We start from the raw sequence: 17,862 nt of genomic DNA, 5'->3' as shown, positions 1-17,862 counted from the left end.
ATAAGCCCCACCACTGCAGCCTTAACCTGTCGTACGACTTGCTCGCTCATCACTCATTGATTATAAGCTCCTACCTCCTGATCGTCAAATACAGGCACTGATCTATAATACGCCTCCGACATGTTGAAAACTGAAAACCATTTCCTGCCTCACGTCTAACTTCTTCAGTATTCCAACTTTAACTCATGTTCCATTTTTAATTTTTCTAACTGGAATTCTCTATTCCTTCTTCTTTCTCTCTATCCCTATCTTCTCTTTCTCTATCCCTATCTTCTCTTTCCCTCTCTTCTCTCTCTCTCTCCCTTTCTCTATCCCTATCTCTATCTTCTTTCTCTCTATCTCTATGTCTATCTTCTCTATCTCTCTCTTCTCTTTCTCTCTCTCTCTCTCTCTCTCTCTCTATCCCTATCTTCTCTTTCTCTCTCTCTCTCTCTATCTAATGCACGTTCTTCTCTTTCTCTTTCTTTCTCTTCTCTTTCGTACTCAAGCTTTTTAAAAGCTAATTGTTGTTCCACACTTAACTCATTTATCTCTATCTCTGGAACAATCTCACTGTCTTCCATAACAGGCCTATCACCAAAAACTTCCTGGATAATAATTGTCTTTATATCACCTAAGGTTTTAGCTGATGTTAAATCAATTTCTCGCTCACCCGCGATTTCAACTAACTCGACCTTACGTGCTCGCTTAATCTCCACTACACTGAGCGTAGGCCTATCCAGCAAATTCTTATCCATGTTTAGATATGACGCACTTAATATTAATTGATTTTCTAGTGAACAACGTGCTACTTCTGGTAAATTTGTAAAATTAATTTATAAAGCCCCCATTTACAAACAATACTTTTTTAAATATGCATGTCCCGTTTCAGATCCGGGACGGGCGCCCCAATTTTCTACTCCTGTCACGGGGATTCTATAATTCCCGTAACTGAATAAAACACGATTATCAAAATATCTCTCCTAACTGTATATCTATTAGATCTCTCTGTAACAGGCTGTTAAACCCTAGTATGGCTCGTCTCTAGGTATGATCAGAGATACGATCTTATATAAAGTATATATTATTATAGCACGTTTAGCTCACTAGAACACAACAAAACACAATACACTTTAGAATCTGTATTATCCTACGCTGACAAATGTACAGCCGTAGTAGTTAATTAATAACAGCAATAATAACAACCCAGAACTGATCACTTAATTAGTTAATCTCTAGGTGTCTAGTTACACAATATGCGAATCACTTCACCGTTACACCACACCCACACGTGTGATAATTGAGAAAACGCTTCCAGGAGAAGTAATTAATAAAGGAATTACAACACCATTCCTAACTGGTTAATTTTTAATTAACCCTTACTACTCGTTCAGTAACGTGTGATAATTTAGGAACGCTTCCAGGGGAACTTAATTAATAAAGGAATTACAGCTCTATTCCTAACGGGTTAATTTTTAATTACCCCTAACTACTCATTCAGTAACCTTGTAACACAGAATTAATACTGGTACCGATCACAATAAAGACCATAACCTACAGTGTACCTAGGTCTTCTAGGATGACTGGCTAAGCTTTATATTACCAAATACTCGTATAATGTTAGAACAAGAAGTCTACGATTTACTTCGTCAGATGACCGAAGACACTGTCTAAAGAATATTGGTATAATACAGTATTAAAATATTTAAAAGTCACATCAATCACATCAAGGTTATACACAGAGCAGAAAATATATAATTACCAAAGTCCCGTCTGAACTAATATATTTCGTTCAGTGGACGACGTCCGTGATCCCCTGGAGCCTTCCTAATTCGTTCTCCTCGATATCTCTAAAACACTAGCTATTTATTATAAATCAGGATTTTGCCTGGGGGTACAAGGCGGTACCTCACGTATCATCTCATATTCTACCTCTACTAGAGTCGGTAAATTTCTCTCTGATCGTCAGTCTGGCTATCGCCAACCGCGAGCAATCTCCTGGCCATAAACAGCACTACCGGAGATATTACGTAACTACTAGCCACATGGCCTCCGCACCTGGCTAAGGGTGTGTATTAGGCGTACCGATCGAGGACCGTCGCGCAGAAGTATTACGTAACAAGTTGCCCACCTGGGCTACGGGCAATGAAACTGCACACGGCCCTCTAACACAATTAAAATCGCCACAGGCGAAACAAATTAAGAGCATGTACCGTCACAGTCATGCCACTTGTGACGTCACTAGTCTCCATACGGACTACAAGAATAGCTATTGCGGGTTGTGAAATTTAATTGAATCTCCAATATTGCAACTTGTATCCATCATAACATACAAATAGAACTGAATGTATGTATGTATGTATGTATGTATGTATATATATATATACAATACAATACAATACAATACAATACAATACAATACAATATAATATAATATTATAGTATATATATATATATATATGTGTGTGTGTGTGTGTGTGTGTGTGTGTGTGTGTGTGTGTGTGTGTAGATAGACAGATATAGACATACATAGATATATATAGACATAGATGGATGGATGAATAGATATAGATAGATATAGACAGATAGATAAATATAGACAGACAGATAGATATTTATAGATAGATAGATAGATATACGTGTGCATTTCGGTGTCTTTGTTACCAACCGCTTTGAATTTTATAAACATGAATTGTGTAGCGAAGAGAATCACACTGAAAGGAGCAGACCCTAGTTTCAGCCTGTGAAGATGGACACTAAGTTTAGTCATTAATCTACAAACCTACAACACACATTTGGGTATGGTTATAACTGAGAGAAGCTAAAGTCTGTGTTGTTAAAACCGGGAAGTACCGTCTAAAAATAGCTAGAGCTTGTCTCGATAACCATTACTTCGAGACGAACGTGCGTTTTTAGAATTATGAAAAATGCATTTTCGGGTATCATAAAAATCTGAAATTAAAAAAAAGGCTTTAATGGTGAAAAATACGTCGTAGTGTTTAAAAACTAGGGTCTGTCGCTTTAATGTTTGTTATAGATCATAAATACACTTTCACACTTGCATCCGTGCCTCATTGAATTTATGGGACTTGTTTGGAATTATTTTATACCACTCTCTCTCGCTCGTGGCTCGGTGGCGTCGTGGTTAGGCCATCGATCTACAGGCTGGTAGGTAATGGGTTCGGATCCCAGTCGAGGCATGGGAATTTTAATCCAGATACCGACTCCAAACCTTGAGTGAGTGCTCCGCAAGGCTCAATGGGTAGGTGTAAACCACTTGCACCGACCAGTGATCCATAACTGGTTCAACAAAGGCCATAGCTTGTGCTATCCTGCCTGTGGGAAGCGAAAATAAAAGATCCCTTGCTGCTAATCGGACTGAGTAGCCCATGCAGTGGCGACAGCGGGTTTCCTCTCAAAATCTGTGTGGTCCTTAACCATATGTCTGACGCCATATAACCGTAAATAAAATGTGTTGAGTGCGTCGTTAAGTAAAACATTTCTTTCTTTGAATACATGTATGCCTAATACAAAACATTGTCTATACGTTTCATGTTTTACAATCACTATATTCCACTTACAGGTCACTCTATACATCCAGGTTAAAAAAAAACAAAAAACCCCAGAGATAAAACTTAAAAAGCAAAAACTCTGGAAAACCTTTGGATTTTGTCAAAAATTTAAATTATACAACTTGTCAACTTGACATTATATATTATGTTCGGTCTCAACTAGAATGGCCATCCAACACGCCCGTCCTCATTATATTGTCACAGTGCTAAACTTCAACTTTATAACAATACGGATTATATCTTTATTTTTACATGTGCATTAATTAGAATGAGTTAATTGATAATCTGACGTCTGCCATGGTATCCACTTGGAGACATGCCAATCAAACCAATTAGCGTCAAGCACTAATTAAATATGTAACGAGCAATATAATACAATGCAATTTAATTGTTGCCACGGGTATTGCAGGCGTCTGAACGAGTACACCTTGACAACTGTATATTACATAGATACGTGTTTAGTATGCGTCTTATAAATAAGGATAATCTACCCATGAAAGACATACAAACCGGTTAACCAAATACAGACACATCCAGAAAATAAAATTGGATTGGGGTTTAAATCGACAGAGGGAGTGGGTGACTCGTTTGGTATATTTATGCATAAATTATGTAAATCTCTTAAGATAAATAATCTTTTAATAAGTAACGATAGTTATAAAAAAATTTCTCCATGGCTTCAATGTAGGCCTCCAATCCCGCTTCTTATTAGGGACAACATATTAAGTAATAACTATGAACCCTTTAAAAATATTGTATTTAGAGCAAATGCAGAAGATATATACTCTGATTGTGTTCATATATATACTGATGGATCTAAAGACCCGATCTCTGGAAGAGCAGCCATGGCGTTCTATGTACAACCTGACCCTCCTCTCGAACGTTTCGTGGGTAGAACTAGCTATCCGACCATGTGTCGGTGTACACTGCTGAACTCATGGCTATCTTCCATGCTTTTTTATGGATTAATTCTAATTATAAAACAATTGATAAAAATAAATATATTATTTTTTCTGACAGTCTTAGCTCCCTTCTGGCCTTGAGGGGGGCGGACTCAGTCAGAAAGGATCTAATACATAAAATGTATGCGATAAATGATCTCCTAGTGGGCAAAGGTATCATAACTAAATTGGAATGGGTCCCAGCCCACGTGGGGATTACTGGAAATGAGCACGCGGATACCAATGCAAAAACATCATTAAATGACCCTAATGTTGGCTGTAGGCTTGGTTACAACTATTCCGAGATCATGTCTATGGCCAACATTGAAATTCTTAAACTTTGGCAGATAGAATGGACTAATAATAATAATATTTGGCATTTAAATCTCAAAAATAAAGTTAATACAGTAGGTCCTACTTCTCTAAATATTTTTACAACTAAAATAATAACTAGATTAAGACTTGGAGTAGTAGCAGGCCTTAATGATACTAAATTTAAAATAAAATTGGCTAAATCTTCTAATTGTGTTCAATGTAATGTAGTGGAAAATGTTGAGCACTACTTACTTCACTGCACTAAATATACTAATAGTAGAAATATTTTTAAGAATAAAATGATAGAAATGGGTCTGGCCTTTAACCCACGTAATATGCTAAATCCTGATAAATATAATTGTAAGAAAGTTTTCTCTTTACTCAGGGAATATGTCATTGGAACAGACATACTTATTTAATTTAGATATCAACACGGTGGATAATGGAAAGGTCGACTGCCGGATTGAACCGACACACCGGGCCTAGCCTCTGGCAGGGCTGTCCCGGAGGTTAGACGGGACTTCTAGCTCAAACCTATAATTATTATTATTATTTTTTTTTTCCATGATCTATAAAGATGACGCTGTATTTTTTCCTCTTTTAGGTGGATGGTACTAATCTTTTTTTTCTTTTTCCTTTTTTTCTTGTAGATTTACTGGAAACATGGTAATTTTACTACATTTGCATGTAATTAGTTGTTTTATGCTTATAATTATATTGTGCAAAGGGACCTTGTAAGTGGGTCTAGCATAATGCTTGGCTTATTTTTTAATTCTGTTTTTTTTTTTTAGAAATATATATACTACTGACTCCTGGCAGAATCTAGTAGTAATTGTTTTATATTTTATGTTGTTTTATAATTTTATTTTTAGTGTTAATATAGGCCTGTGAGATGGAGGCCTATATAACCTTTTATATTTATGCTTGATTTGAATGGCTTGCCTCCTTTGTCTGCTCACTGATACATGATTTGATCCCTGGCAGGATCTGTCCCAGCTCGGTCTGATGTTGGATGTATAACCTCATTCTTTTTTAACTTTTATATTAAATGCATGTTTTTTATTACAGACAAGTTTAATTCTTAGTTAGATGTTTTAAAAATTTCTATTAAATTTGCTATTACTCATTTTAACCAAATGTATAACATGTTTTTATTTTAAACAATTAAAGTGATCATAGGGTCAGATCGCTCCCTTGTGTGTTTGCGGTACTATATAGTACCGTGTGCACGCAGGGCATTTGTACATTAATGGCTTGTCTGGGCCATCCGTATAAGTGACACATTGGTACCAAATATGTACCTGCGTCGGATGTGAGGAGGACCTTGAGGATCACCTATCCAAAACGTCATCCAATATGCGTTTCGCTTCACCACTCGAGCTCGGCGGCTGAAAATTAATTCATAATGAGATCATCTCCTATGATCCTAACCAACCACCACCTTGTGGTTAATATATTGCCATCACCTTATGGCACTCTAATATATGGTTGTGTAACCAAAACACACCTAGGTGTGTACTCGAGCCCTCAAAAGCTCACCCTCATAATATTTCTCACCACTGGCCGGAATGGCCTCCCGCGACTTGAGGGGGGGGGGGGGGGGGGGACGGGTATGCCAGAAATAGGGCGGTAGGGCGTTGGCGATTGGGTGTTAGGGTTAGGGCTAGGTTTGTCTGGCCTCCCCTGCCCGCCCGCCACTTGCCGCGGGGATCCGGCCCGGTTCGGTGGTGTATATGTTCACCCGGGTGTTGGATCGCGAATCCGGATTGAACGCAATGCCCACCCCAATCGTTAACCTTTCCTCCAGGGCCTAAAAAGAGTTAAAAATAAAGATTAGTAAATTTCGCAAGCCCGATCAAAATTAGTGTCAACTAAATATTTTTCTTAACTGACAATACCATTCACTTATTGGTTTTGGCCGACACATCAAAATTATTTTTAAAAGTCCCTGATTTAGTATAAGTTTCTAAATTAGTCCCTTAATACAACCCTTCTGCCCCTGATCGAATCGCTGGCCTTGCCAGGGGTGAGACCAGGGGGAGACATGCCTGAACCCTAGTGGATATAGGCATGTTAAAAACGGTGTCATAGTCATGAAAGACAGACTCGGGGAGAACAGATACTGTTCACACGCCTTGAAGTTCTCTCACAACGCACAAACTCTACTGGAAGATCCGAGAGACAGTTCTGTGACATAAGCAATGCCAACTCTATCGGGAGACCTGTGTGTTATTTACCCAAGAGCTCTGACTTGTATATTATCTGTACCACAATGTTGTTAATTTATTAATCACGTTTCATGTTTGGAAAGTACAATATAAGAAAATACATCACCAACTTGAGATTTCTGTTACTTCATTTACATTCGTAAAAATTTACGCTGTGTTAATATGCTCAAGTCAGCACTCGCTGCGCGTGCAGTTTACACGCATGAATCACTCATTTTGAAATAGTCGAAACTAACAAACATATATTTCCAGCTGTACTACAAAACGCAGAAAAATGCTAGTCTTTAATTACAATTTGCCACAGCTCTTCATATGCTAGTCGTGGTACACTGGTTAGAATGGAAATACCCTGAAATGAGGGGTCGATGCTAAGCCTTTAAGGCATTTGTCCTACTACTGACCAAGAGTTCGCCCACTGATAATTGAACAAATAAACTGGTTATTAATATGACACCCCCTCGAACTCATCGGTCGAAAACAAATGACTTCCCGTGCGTCATATTTGCTACGCCACTGGCCAAACATTTCATTAGAACAAAAATCAGAGTGCAAGACATTGGATATATTGTATAAGGGACTGCAAGGCATTGAATATACATGTATCGTATATCCTAATGCTTGGCGCACACCTACCGATTAACGCCGACTCGTCAGTCGCGTCTGCGTTAAACGGTAGGTGTGCGCAGGGCAAACACGCAACAGTCGAATTTAATCTTCAGTTTTGCCCGATTAGACTGTCGCGTCGGCTGGTGTGTGCAGGTGCACATTTTCAGACTACTTCCGAGTCGACAGTCGTGTCGGCGTTAATCGTTAGGTGTGCGCCAAGCATTAGACACAAACACGATTTGTATCCTCAAAGGACTTCTGTGACTCCACGGGACTTTACGTTAAGGTTTGAACTCTTGCCCGAAAAAACTGATTTCGAGTATAAGGCAAGTGAATTATTCTTACTAAATTCTTCCAACGACATTTCATACTGGACAAGTCAACGAAAAATGGTTACAATGCAAATGGGAAAATGATAATTTATTAATTTGTTGGACGTTATAATACATGTACATTTTGTAGTCTTGTGTTAATTAAACGGTTGTAATTGTTTGCTACATAATGAGAGACCATTTAAATATTGCTAGACTTTCAGTTGACAAATTTGAGTAGAGCAAGCACATCTCAGAACTAGAGATGTATTATAAGACACGATGGTGTTGTAGAACCATGTTGTAGCATATATAGCAGATTTCTACAGATTAATTTTCCAAGTGTTTTCTGTACGGGACGGGACGTAGCCCAATAGTAAAGCGCTCGCTTGATGCACGGTTGACCTAGGATCGATCCCTGTCGGTCGGCCCATTGAGCTATTTCTCGTTTCAGTTAATGCACCACGACTGGTATATCAAAGACCATGGTATGTGCTATCATGTCTGTCGGATCGTTTATATAAAAGATCCCTTGCCACTAATGGAAAAATGTAGCTGGTATCCTTTCTAAAACTATATGTCAAAATTACCAAATATTTGACATCCTATGGTCGATGATTAATAAATAAATGTGCTCTAGTCGTTAAACAAAAAGCAAACAAACTTGTTTTCTGTATGTACTGGACACATAAACGTACAAAGGTAGCCCGTTCGCCTATGGCTGAACAAAGTGATCCGTACTTGCTCAACCCATAGCAGTGACCAGCTGTTTAATAATTTCTAACCGCTGATGTGGCTATGCGACTGACGGTGATAACTGACTAATTAAGCAGAGTACCACGATTCATTAGTTGATGCCAAAAGCAGACGATCTGAGATAATAGTGACAAACAGTGTGAAGAAGATCTGACAGAAGTGACGTACAGAGTGTTTGTCGTCTGCAAAACGTGTTATTCACGCAAAACCGTCATGCCCTTAAGTCAAAGTAAAACGTGGGGGAATTGAATTCTTCTCCGGTTGACAGTGCAGATGTTTGCTTTGTACAGCTGCAAAGAGTGACAATTCCGTTAAAAGGGAAATATAAACGTGAAGAACTGGATGTTGGTTAACTTCTAAAGAGGAAAATATAGATTGCTGTTAGCACCATTTCTGTCAACAGTTGTCAAATTCTAAGAGCAAGTTATGAAATAACACTAACACTGATTCTGTAAACATTTGACTGTACTATGTTATCACGACACAGCTTTGCATAAATACCTTAAACAGACTCTTTGTTTTACAGATGGCGGATTCTAGCTTACTAACACATCACTGATCTGAGGTGCGATGAATTTTTAATCTTAGTATCACTTCCCTTCAGTGAACGACTTGTACATCAGAAGCCCTTTTGTGCTAATCTGTATGCTGGGAAGTGAGTACGAGTCTTTGCTGTTACTCGTCAAGAGTAGCCTATGTGGCAGCAACGGCAACAGCAGCTTTTCCCTCTTATTCTCTAAACAAAAAGTGCCACAATTAATGCTAGGATTAGACTATCAACTGCCACGACGAAGTTGTCCAACTCGATGGTTGCGTTGTAATTTACCCAATTCCCGACTTAGATGGTTGTGCTCAGATTAACAACTAATCGGTCGTAGGAGTTGTGTACGATAATAATAGAGTTGTAAGAGTGCTCAGACTAACAACTGGACAGTGGTAGAAGTCGTGAAATCTCCGTCGAGATAGTTGGTAGTCTGAACCCAGCGTTAGATAAATACCCAATAACCGTAGCTTTTGTGCCTTGTACAGATTTAGACGTGCAGGTTTTTTCCAATAGACTTGCGTAATTCTTAACCACCTACATTTCTGTTTTGTATTTTCAGATGAACACTACGTCCTTTGTATTATACGATGTTTTCTATGACCAAGCCAAAGAGGGCAGCATCGACTACCCCGTGCTGCACAACAGTTCCCACGAGCGGGGTTTCGTGCAGGTCGCGCTGTTCGGGATCTTCGCTTGCGTCTGGAGCCTGGTATTCAACTCCCTGCTTATCCTCCTCATCGTCTGCCAGTCCCAGGTCAGGTCCCAGTTCGTCTTTAACCACGTCATCAGCCTCTCCATATCCGACTTCCTGTACAGCTCACTGGTTGACATCATCACCGCGTACTATGACCTGATGCCATGGAAGCTAGGGCCACACGTCTGCAAGGCGTGGATGATTCTCGACGTCATGATCCCGTTCGTTTCGCTGCTCATCATAATCATACTCAATCTGGACAGACTTCTGTTCGCCATAAGCCCGATCAGCTACTTCAGACTGTTTCACAGAAAGATTTTCAGACTAGCGGCGCTCGTCTTGCCGTGGATCATAGGGAGCGTTATCGTGGTTCCTTTGTGGTTACTAACCTCCACTGTCGAACCCAAGCCCGGGATGTGCATCTACGGGATTACGCAGGAAGCGGCGGTGACGTCATCGGTCATATCCCTGTTTCTGCCATGTGTCTTTATCATTATTCTGACCGTCTTTATTCTCGCTACTCTTATAGGCGGGCTCCCGCAAGATCTGAACGAGTTTGTGTCTCTAACTTTCAACGGTAGCGACAGAACCAGCACGAAGACCATCAAGAAAAAGCATACTGGAGTTGTTGTGGCCTTGACCTTTGTGAACTTTTTCACCCTCGTGCTGCAGCTGCCGTTCGGCGCCATATCCATACTCCAGCCCGAATGCATGGACCCGACCTGTTCGTCCACTCTGAAAATGCTGCAGGCTTTAAGCTGGCTTAGATCGGCCAATCCGGGAATTAGACCAGTTTTCTGGATTTTGATAACCGAACTCCGCCATATTTGTTGCTCGTGCTGTGACGTCACGTCCACATCATCCAATGAAATGAGGCTTATGGAAATGACGTCAGTGACGAACACAAACCTTACGAATGAACCAATACTTAGTGAACATTCTCCAGAAGAAATGAACAAACAAGTGTAGTTTTGTCGTATGCTATCATCCATTTTACTTCTGTTGTTTGTTTGTGTTTGTGTTTATATTGATTTATGTTTTTGCTTATTGTGGGTTTTTTTCTTTAATTTATAAATATATTAAATCTATATTTATTCATTTTTATTTATGACGTAGCAGCTTAAAATAAAGTTTGTTTTGTTTAACGACACCACTAGAGCACATTGATTAATTAATCATCGGCTATTGGATGCCAAATATTTGGTCATTTTGGTAATTCTGACTCATAATGGTGTACTGGTTGAAACGAGAAAAAGCCCAATCAGCCAGATAGATCCACCGAGGTTATTCAATCCTGCGACGCAAGCGCCGCCTCAAGCGAGCACTCAACCGACTGATAAATCCCGACCCTAAATTGCCGGAATGAAATATCAAGTTGAACCACAACTGTCACGTAACACAATCCATAAGCGTACGAGACGGGTGTGTGTGTGTGTCTCTCTCTATGTGTGGGTGTATGTGTACAGGGGGCCAACTGCCCCCCCCCCCCCCCCCCCCAGTGCTGGAGCAAAAACTCAAATCCGGGCAAAAATTATACAGAATTTTCTGAAAAAATTTGCTAACTTGAAACCTTTTTACCATATATTTCCATCATTTTACCCTCACAATTAGTTGTAATCCATGTAAAAATGCGTAGTGATTCGTTTGCAACCCAATATAGCTGTTTGACAGTAATGCTGATATGAATAAATGATGTTGTCCAGATTCGGGCATTTTTGTTTAATTCGGCCAAACGCCAGTCTGCCTACAATAATTGGAGCCCGTACGCCTATGACACAATCTGCACGTGCACATAAAATGCATTAATTTAATACTGCTTAGCTAGCTCGAGTATTCTGACGGTAAGAGGGCTAGACGGACATTTGGACGGTTGGTAGCCCTATTACCGTCCAAATGTCCGTCTAGCTATCTCACCGTCAGAGTACTCGGCAGGGCCGTGCCCTCCGGAGGGCGGGGGAGGGAGTAGTTTCCCCCCTGAGAATCTCACCTTTTTTATTACTCCAGAAAATAGCATACACATCTCAGGGTTTAATTGGTATAGTGTTTTATTTGTTTATAAAAAGTAGTATCACCCCCCCCCCCCCCCCACCCCAGGATTTTGATCAGGGTACGGCCCTGCGGGCTAACTGCCTAGCAGACAAATACAGTTACACTGTACTAGTCATGTATTTCAACTTAAAACCACAAATATCAACATACTGCTACATACGTTTTACTTAGAAAAGACGTTTAAATTTCTTTTAAACCTTGATTTTGAGGATATGTAAGAAAAAGACTACTATACTACTATTACACTAGTGTTCGTTAGATTCCACTTATTTTACAATTGGTATGTTTTAAAACGTTCCGAATTTCTTTTCACTCTTTAGTCCTTCCCAGTCTTCATGAATATTGTTTTTTGAAAATAACTTCAGAAAAAAGGAAAGCACTATTTTTTTTTATGTGCAATTTTTTTAATCAGTTGAGACATAAATATATTGTAGTGCATACCATAGTAAGAAAACGTCGTTTACTGCTGGGAAGGACCACTGGCGTAGCCAAGATTTGAGATTGGGGGACAGATACGCTTAGTCCAAAGGGACGTAGAAAGTGTGGTTCTTTCTACGTCCGAAGATTGCTACATACCCTATATATAGCTGGTATTCAAAACTTGTGGCACCATGTTTCAACCGTTTCTCAACTGAAATAGTGCAACAAATTAACACACAAATCAAAAATGTATAACATACCGTACTCACTAAATCTCGATTGAAGTACCTGCATCATTATTAACAAAATAAATCTTCCAACAACATCATAAAAAATTGCCCCGCCATTTCAAATTTACTAAAAGGGAAGCAATTCGCCCTGCACATTAAGAAAACGTATTGACTTAATGTACGCCCTGCACTACATATACGTTTTGACACAGCCCGTCATACAGTATTCTCTCTATATATAACATTTTAATTCTATCAAAACCTTTTAAACATGGACAAGCCAGACATGCATAGCCGTAATGTAAGGCACGAAAGATTGTAGACCCACAGTCCCACCTCCTGTGCAAGACTAGCGTTAAGACTCGGCTCTGCATGACGTCACCAGTTAACGTCGTATTCCTCCACAGTGTTGACTGGTACCTGTCAACATTACGATAACGCTGAAGAGTTTTTACAGTTTACTGGTTCTTGCGGGAAACGCGAGTTCCCGAGATTAGAACTTCCGAGTGTTTGAGTCAGTCAACCTACCATTTGACGAGTGCTTACATCCACCGAAGGTTTAAGAACATTGGCCTTGGGTCAGTCACCGAGTTTTTTTGGAAAATGAATGAATGAATGAATGAATAAATGAATAAATGAATGTTTAACGTCACCCCAGCATGAAAAGTACATCAGCTACTGGGTGTCAAACTACAGTAAATGCAAAAAATAAGTGATCAACCACACCAATATAAATATGCAAGAGGTAAATTAAAACTCAGTGTAAAGAATTGTGCAAAAAATACAAATACTAGTAACAAAGAGAAGTAAAATTAAAATTTAGAATAAAATTCAGTATCACGAAGAAATTGTACATTTCGTCTACCAAATATATCTATTCTAGTTTCCTTCAGGTGTCTTACTACAGTAAAAGCAAAAATGAAGTGATGAACAACATCAATATAAAAATGATATCGTTTCTAGTTTCCTTCAGATGAATGCACCCAACCAAAATGTGGCGTACCGTCAGAGTACACTGACAGCGCTCACACGTTGAGGTGGAGGATCCTTCTTCACGATAAATGAATAAATCAAGTACTAGTATGACAGATGCGAGAACGACATAAGACCATTTCATACTTCACGTACCGCCTGTAGGAGGACTGCCACTCCCAGGACTCTCTTGACAGCATGAAACTTGTTCGCAACTGCACCGTTCCACTCATCTTGCCAAGTTGAAAAGATAAATTGGTTAATACTATATTTAAAATCAATAAATGTGTCCAAAAGAATTGGAAAGAAAAGAAAGAAAGGTCATGGAATTTGCAATTTTAATTGAAAAGAAAACCGAAACAGTAAAATTATATAAAAGTGTAAAAAGAAACCATTATATTAAAGGGACTGCAGCTCTCAGTTAAAGATTTAAAAGCGATTCAGAAATACTAGATTAATTTCAATTACAGTTAAAATAGCATAGATTAGATTGAAATTGGAATGTTTCTGTAGAGAAGAAAAAGACTACTGTTTTCAGTATAAAACCTTAATGCTATAAATTTGATAAAAACTAGAACGTCACGCAACTTTATCTTGTTTAATACAATATTCTTTTGTAACATTTTGATAAACTGCCTAAAAAAATGTATTGCGTAATATGTAACAAATATTTAGAACAACATTTTTTTATGTTTAAAACTATTGCGTAATTAGTTGTTTGTTATATTGGTTATGTTAAAGTTTGTTTTCTTTAACGACACCACTGGAGCACATTGATTAATTAATCATCGGCTATTGGATGTCACACATGTAATTCTGACTCGTAGTCATCAGAGGAAACCCGCTACATTTTTCCATCAGGAGCAAGGGATCATTTATATGCACTTTTCCACAGACAAGATAGCACATACCACGGTCTTTGACCAGTTGTAGGTATTGGTTAAACATACTGTCCTGAGTTTGCTGCATTGTAAGATGTTTTCGACTAATAAACTATTTTAACAACTAAAATTACATACTGTAGTCCGTTCCATCCCCCAACAAATATATATATATATTTTTTGTAAATAATTTTAATTTGGTTTAACGTAAGAAAAAACGTAAACGTTTTTTTTCCGAAATAACCCGAAAATACAATCTTTATGTGTGACTTGGAAAACAATTAGCTCAGACATAAATAACTTGTAGTAAATTCCACAGTATAAAAAAGGCGTTGCCCGTGGGAAGGATTATAGCTATAATTTCTTGTTTAGAATATCAGTGTCTGTATATTCAGTATGACTGGTTTTCTGGTCGTCCTAATATTTACAAGTAGCCCAAATTGGATTTGGTCTCCCAATAGTATCCTACGTGCCAAAAATATATATTAGGAAATAAAATGAAGTTTGACCTAGTACGGACACTAGGTCGATCAGAAACACGTTTAATATAGAGCCACTAATATAGAAAGCAACAGCAATAACCTGAGGACAGTCCTTTTACAACGTATGTTGTTCAACACGGAATATGCTTTTCCTTTCCTACATTGACATTTTACTTTCGTCTCCAGTTATTTCTAAGCAAGAATTTTCAGTGGATGGATGAAAAAAGCCATAAATCATATGTAAAGTTGTAAAAACTGAAGGAAACTTGGAAGGTCACTTGCATCTTGATAGAACAACCTCTAGACTTTGTGAATAGACACGCATCTCTTTGGCGAAGAGTAAGTCCATTGCACTGACTTCTCTCCTACTAACCATTATCAGTTCAGTTATGACAAGACGCTTAGATGACGAAGAGGTTTTGCCAGGACGGCGTGCTTGGATCGTAATGGATAAAAGCAGGAATATGAATTAAATTACAAAAAAGTCCAATCCAAACACATAACATGTAAAATGTATAACACACACGATACAGCCACGCATAGGCTTATGCACACAGGCACATATCAAATGTTTTAACAATATTGCGGCTATATTACACAATACTGATGGTGATTTTGTTAATTGAATATTTATAAACACTGGGGGGGGGGGGGGGGGGGGGGGGGGCGCGCAACTTAGTGGTACAGCGCTTGCCTGATGCGCGATCGATTTAGATCGATTTTAGTCAGTGGGCCCATTGGGCTATTTCTCGTTCCAGCCAGTGCTCAACAACTGGTGTAACAAAGGCCGAGGTATGTACTATCCTGTCTGTGGGACGGTGCATACAAAATGTCCCTTGCTGCTAATCGAAAAGAGTAGCCCATGAAGTGGCGACAGCGGGTTTCCTCTCTCAATGTCTGTGTGGTCGTGATGAGTGCGTCATTAAATAAAGTATTTCTTTCCTTCTTAAACACTCAGGGTACCTTTCTGCATTATTTATTTCCTCGAACACCCCCCCCCCCCCCCCCCCCCCCCCTCCGCTAGCTACAGGCTTACATTATTACGCTTCTGTAAACCATCGTTAGAAATGCAAGATCAATATATATATTTGTGATGTTGCTATGATATACGATAATAACTAAGGTGAATATCCTGAGTATTCCTACACTAATTAGACGACTTACATAATGACAAGTATACCAGGTGGTTACAGGTGACTCTCCTATCGTGGGTGAAGGGGACTGGCCCACGCCAGTACCTGCGCCCAAGACTGGCGTGCGTTACAACAGTTTGTTCTGAACATGAACAATTCCTAGGTGGGATTTAGCTCAGTCGGTTGAGCACTCGCCTGAGGTGCTAGCGTCGCAGGATCGAATCACCTCGGTGGATCCATTCAACTCTTTGTTTTTTCTCCTCGTTTCAACCAGTGCACCACAATTGGTCAAAAGTCGTGGTATGTGCTTTTCTGTCTGTGGGATAGTGCATATAAACGATCCCTTGTTGCATTGGGAAAAATGTAGCGGGTTTCCTCTGATGACTGCGTGTCAGAATTACCAAATGTTTGACATCCAGTAACCGATGATTAATTAATCAATGTGCTCTAGTGGTGTCCTTAAACAAGACAAACTTCAACTTTCTGAAACCAAAAGGGCAATGTTCTGCATTACCTACTTCCTACCGGCCTCGGTGGCGTCGTGGTTAGGCCATCGTTCTACAGGCTGGTAGGTACTGGGCTCAGATCCCAGTCGAGGCATGGGATTTTTAATCCAGATACCGACTCCAAACCCTGAGTGAGCGCTCCGCAAGGCTCAATGGGTTGGTGTAAAGCACTTGCACCGACCAGTGATCCATAACTGGTTCAACAAAGGCCATGGTTTGTGCTATCCTGCCTGTGGGAAGCGCAAATAAAAGATCCCTTGCTGCCTGTCGTAAAAGAGTAGCCTATGTGGCGACAGCGGGTTTCCTCTAAAAACAAAAGTGTCAGAATGACCCTATGTTTGACGTCCAATAGCCGATGATAAAATAAAAAAATCAATGTGCTCTAGTGGCGTCGTTAAATAAAACAAACTTTACTTTACCTACTTCCTCACTTACCTCGTTCGCCGCTAGCAACCAGCATGCATGATTAAGGCACTGTAAACCATTATTAGAAACACAATACCAATATATTTTTGCGAGTGTGAGTGCGAATAATTTTAACATGCTCATATACCACTAGAGTTTCGAGCATGTCCGTCCCGGGGCCTGTCTCTGGATAGCCAGTGACTTGCTCCGGGACAGAACAAAATTAAGGGGATAATTTTGAAATTTACATCTAAAAATTAAATAGTGGGAATTGACTGCTCGGCCGAATATTTATATAATTTGGAGCATTTTAGAAGGACAGTCCAAAAATAAATAAGAGAAAGAAGAGAGGATCGGACTATTTAATAATATTTTTTGACATAAAATTTTGAACGAAGGTCTAAAAGTTTAAAGTCCGATCTATATGGTCCGGGCCGGGGGGGGGGGGGGGGGGTAATTTTGAGGTGAGCGGAATTTGGAATACGAATACTTAGTAGTTAAGTCAAAGACCGAAGACCAAAATGTCCAAACAATAAAATTAGAGTGCTCGACCGAAAAGGTTTTAAGGTGATTTGAGCAATTTAGACGGGCTGCCAAAATAAACTGCGTCGGACTGTTTACAAAGAAAAAAACTAAACAAAAACATAAAATTTTGAACTGCGGCCAAAAATGTTTTTAAAGTCCAACTGAGCCCTAAAAAAGGAAGTACATGTCCTAGGAAAGGGTACGCAGCGGAACTCATGGCGAGTTGATGGGATGATCGGAACTTCGGGAAGAAGTGAGGCAGGTCGATGTAGCACTCTCCCCGAAGTATTGCTGAGTAGTCTTCCGGAAGTAT

At 39.4% G+C, this 17,862-nt stretch overlaps 1 protein-coding gene across 1 annotated transcript in view; it reads left to right on the top strand.

Moving 5' to 3' along the window:
* The window catches only part of LOC121382724 (D(1)-like dopamine receptor), a 60,193-nt gene extending 49,159 nt beyond the window's left edge, over window positions 1-11,034 (top strand). Inside the window, exon 2 of the mRNA XM_041512282.1 lies at window positions 9,812-11,034. Coding sequence (XP_041368216.1) covers window positions 9,812-10,915 — 1,104 coding nt within the window. The 3' untranslated portion in view covers window positions 10,916-11,034. The remainder of the gene's footprint in view (window positions 1-9,811) is intronic.
* Window positions 11,035-17,862: the final 6,828 nt, after the last annotated feature.

Source organism: Gigantopelta aegis, chromosome 2, assembly GCF_016097555.1.
Source record: "Gigantopelta aegis isolate Gae_Host chromosome 2, Gae_host_genome, whole genome shotgun sequence".
Lineage (NCBI taxonomy): Eukaryota > Metazoa > Mollusca > Gastropoda > Neomphalida > Peltospiridae > Gigantopelta > Gigantopelta aegis.
This window is presented reverse-complemented; position numbering and strand designations above follow the sequence as displayed.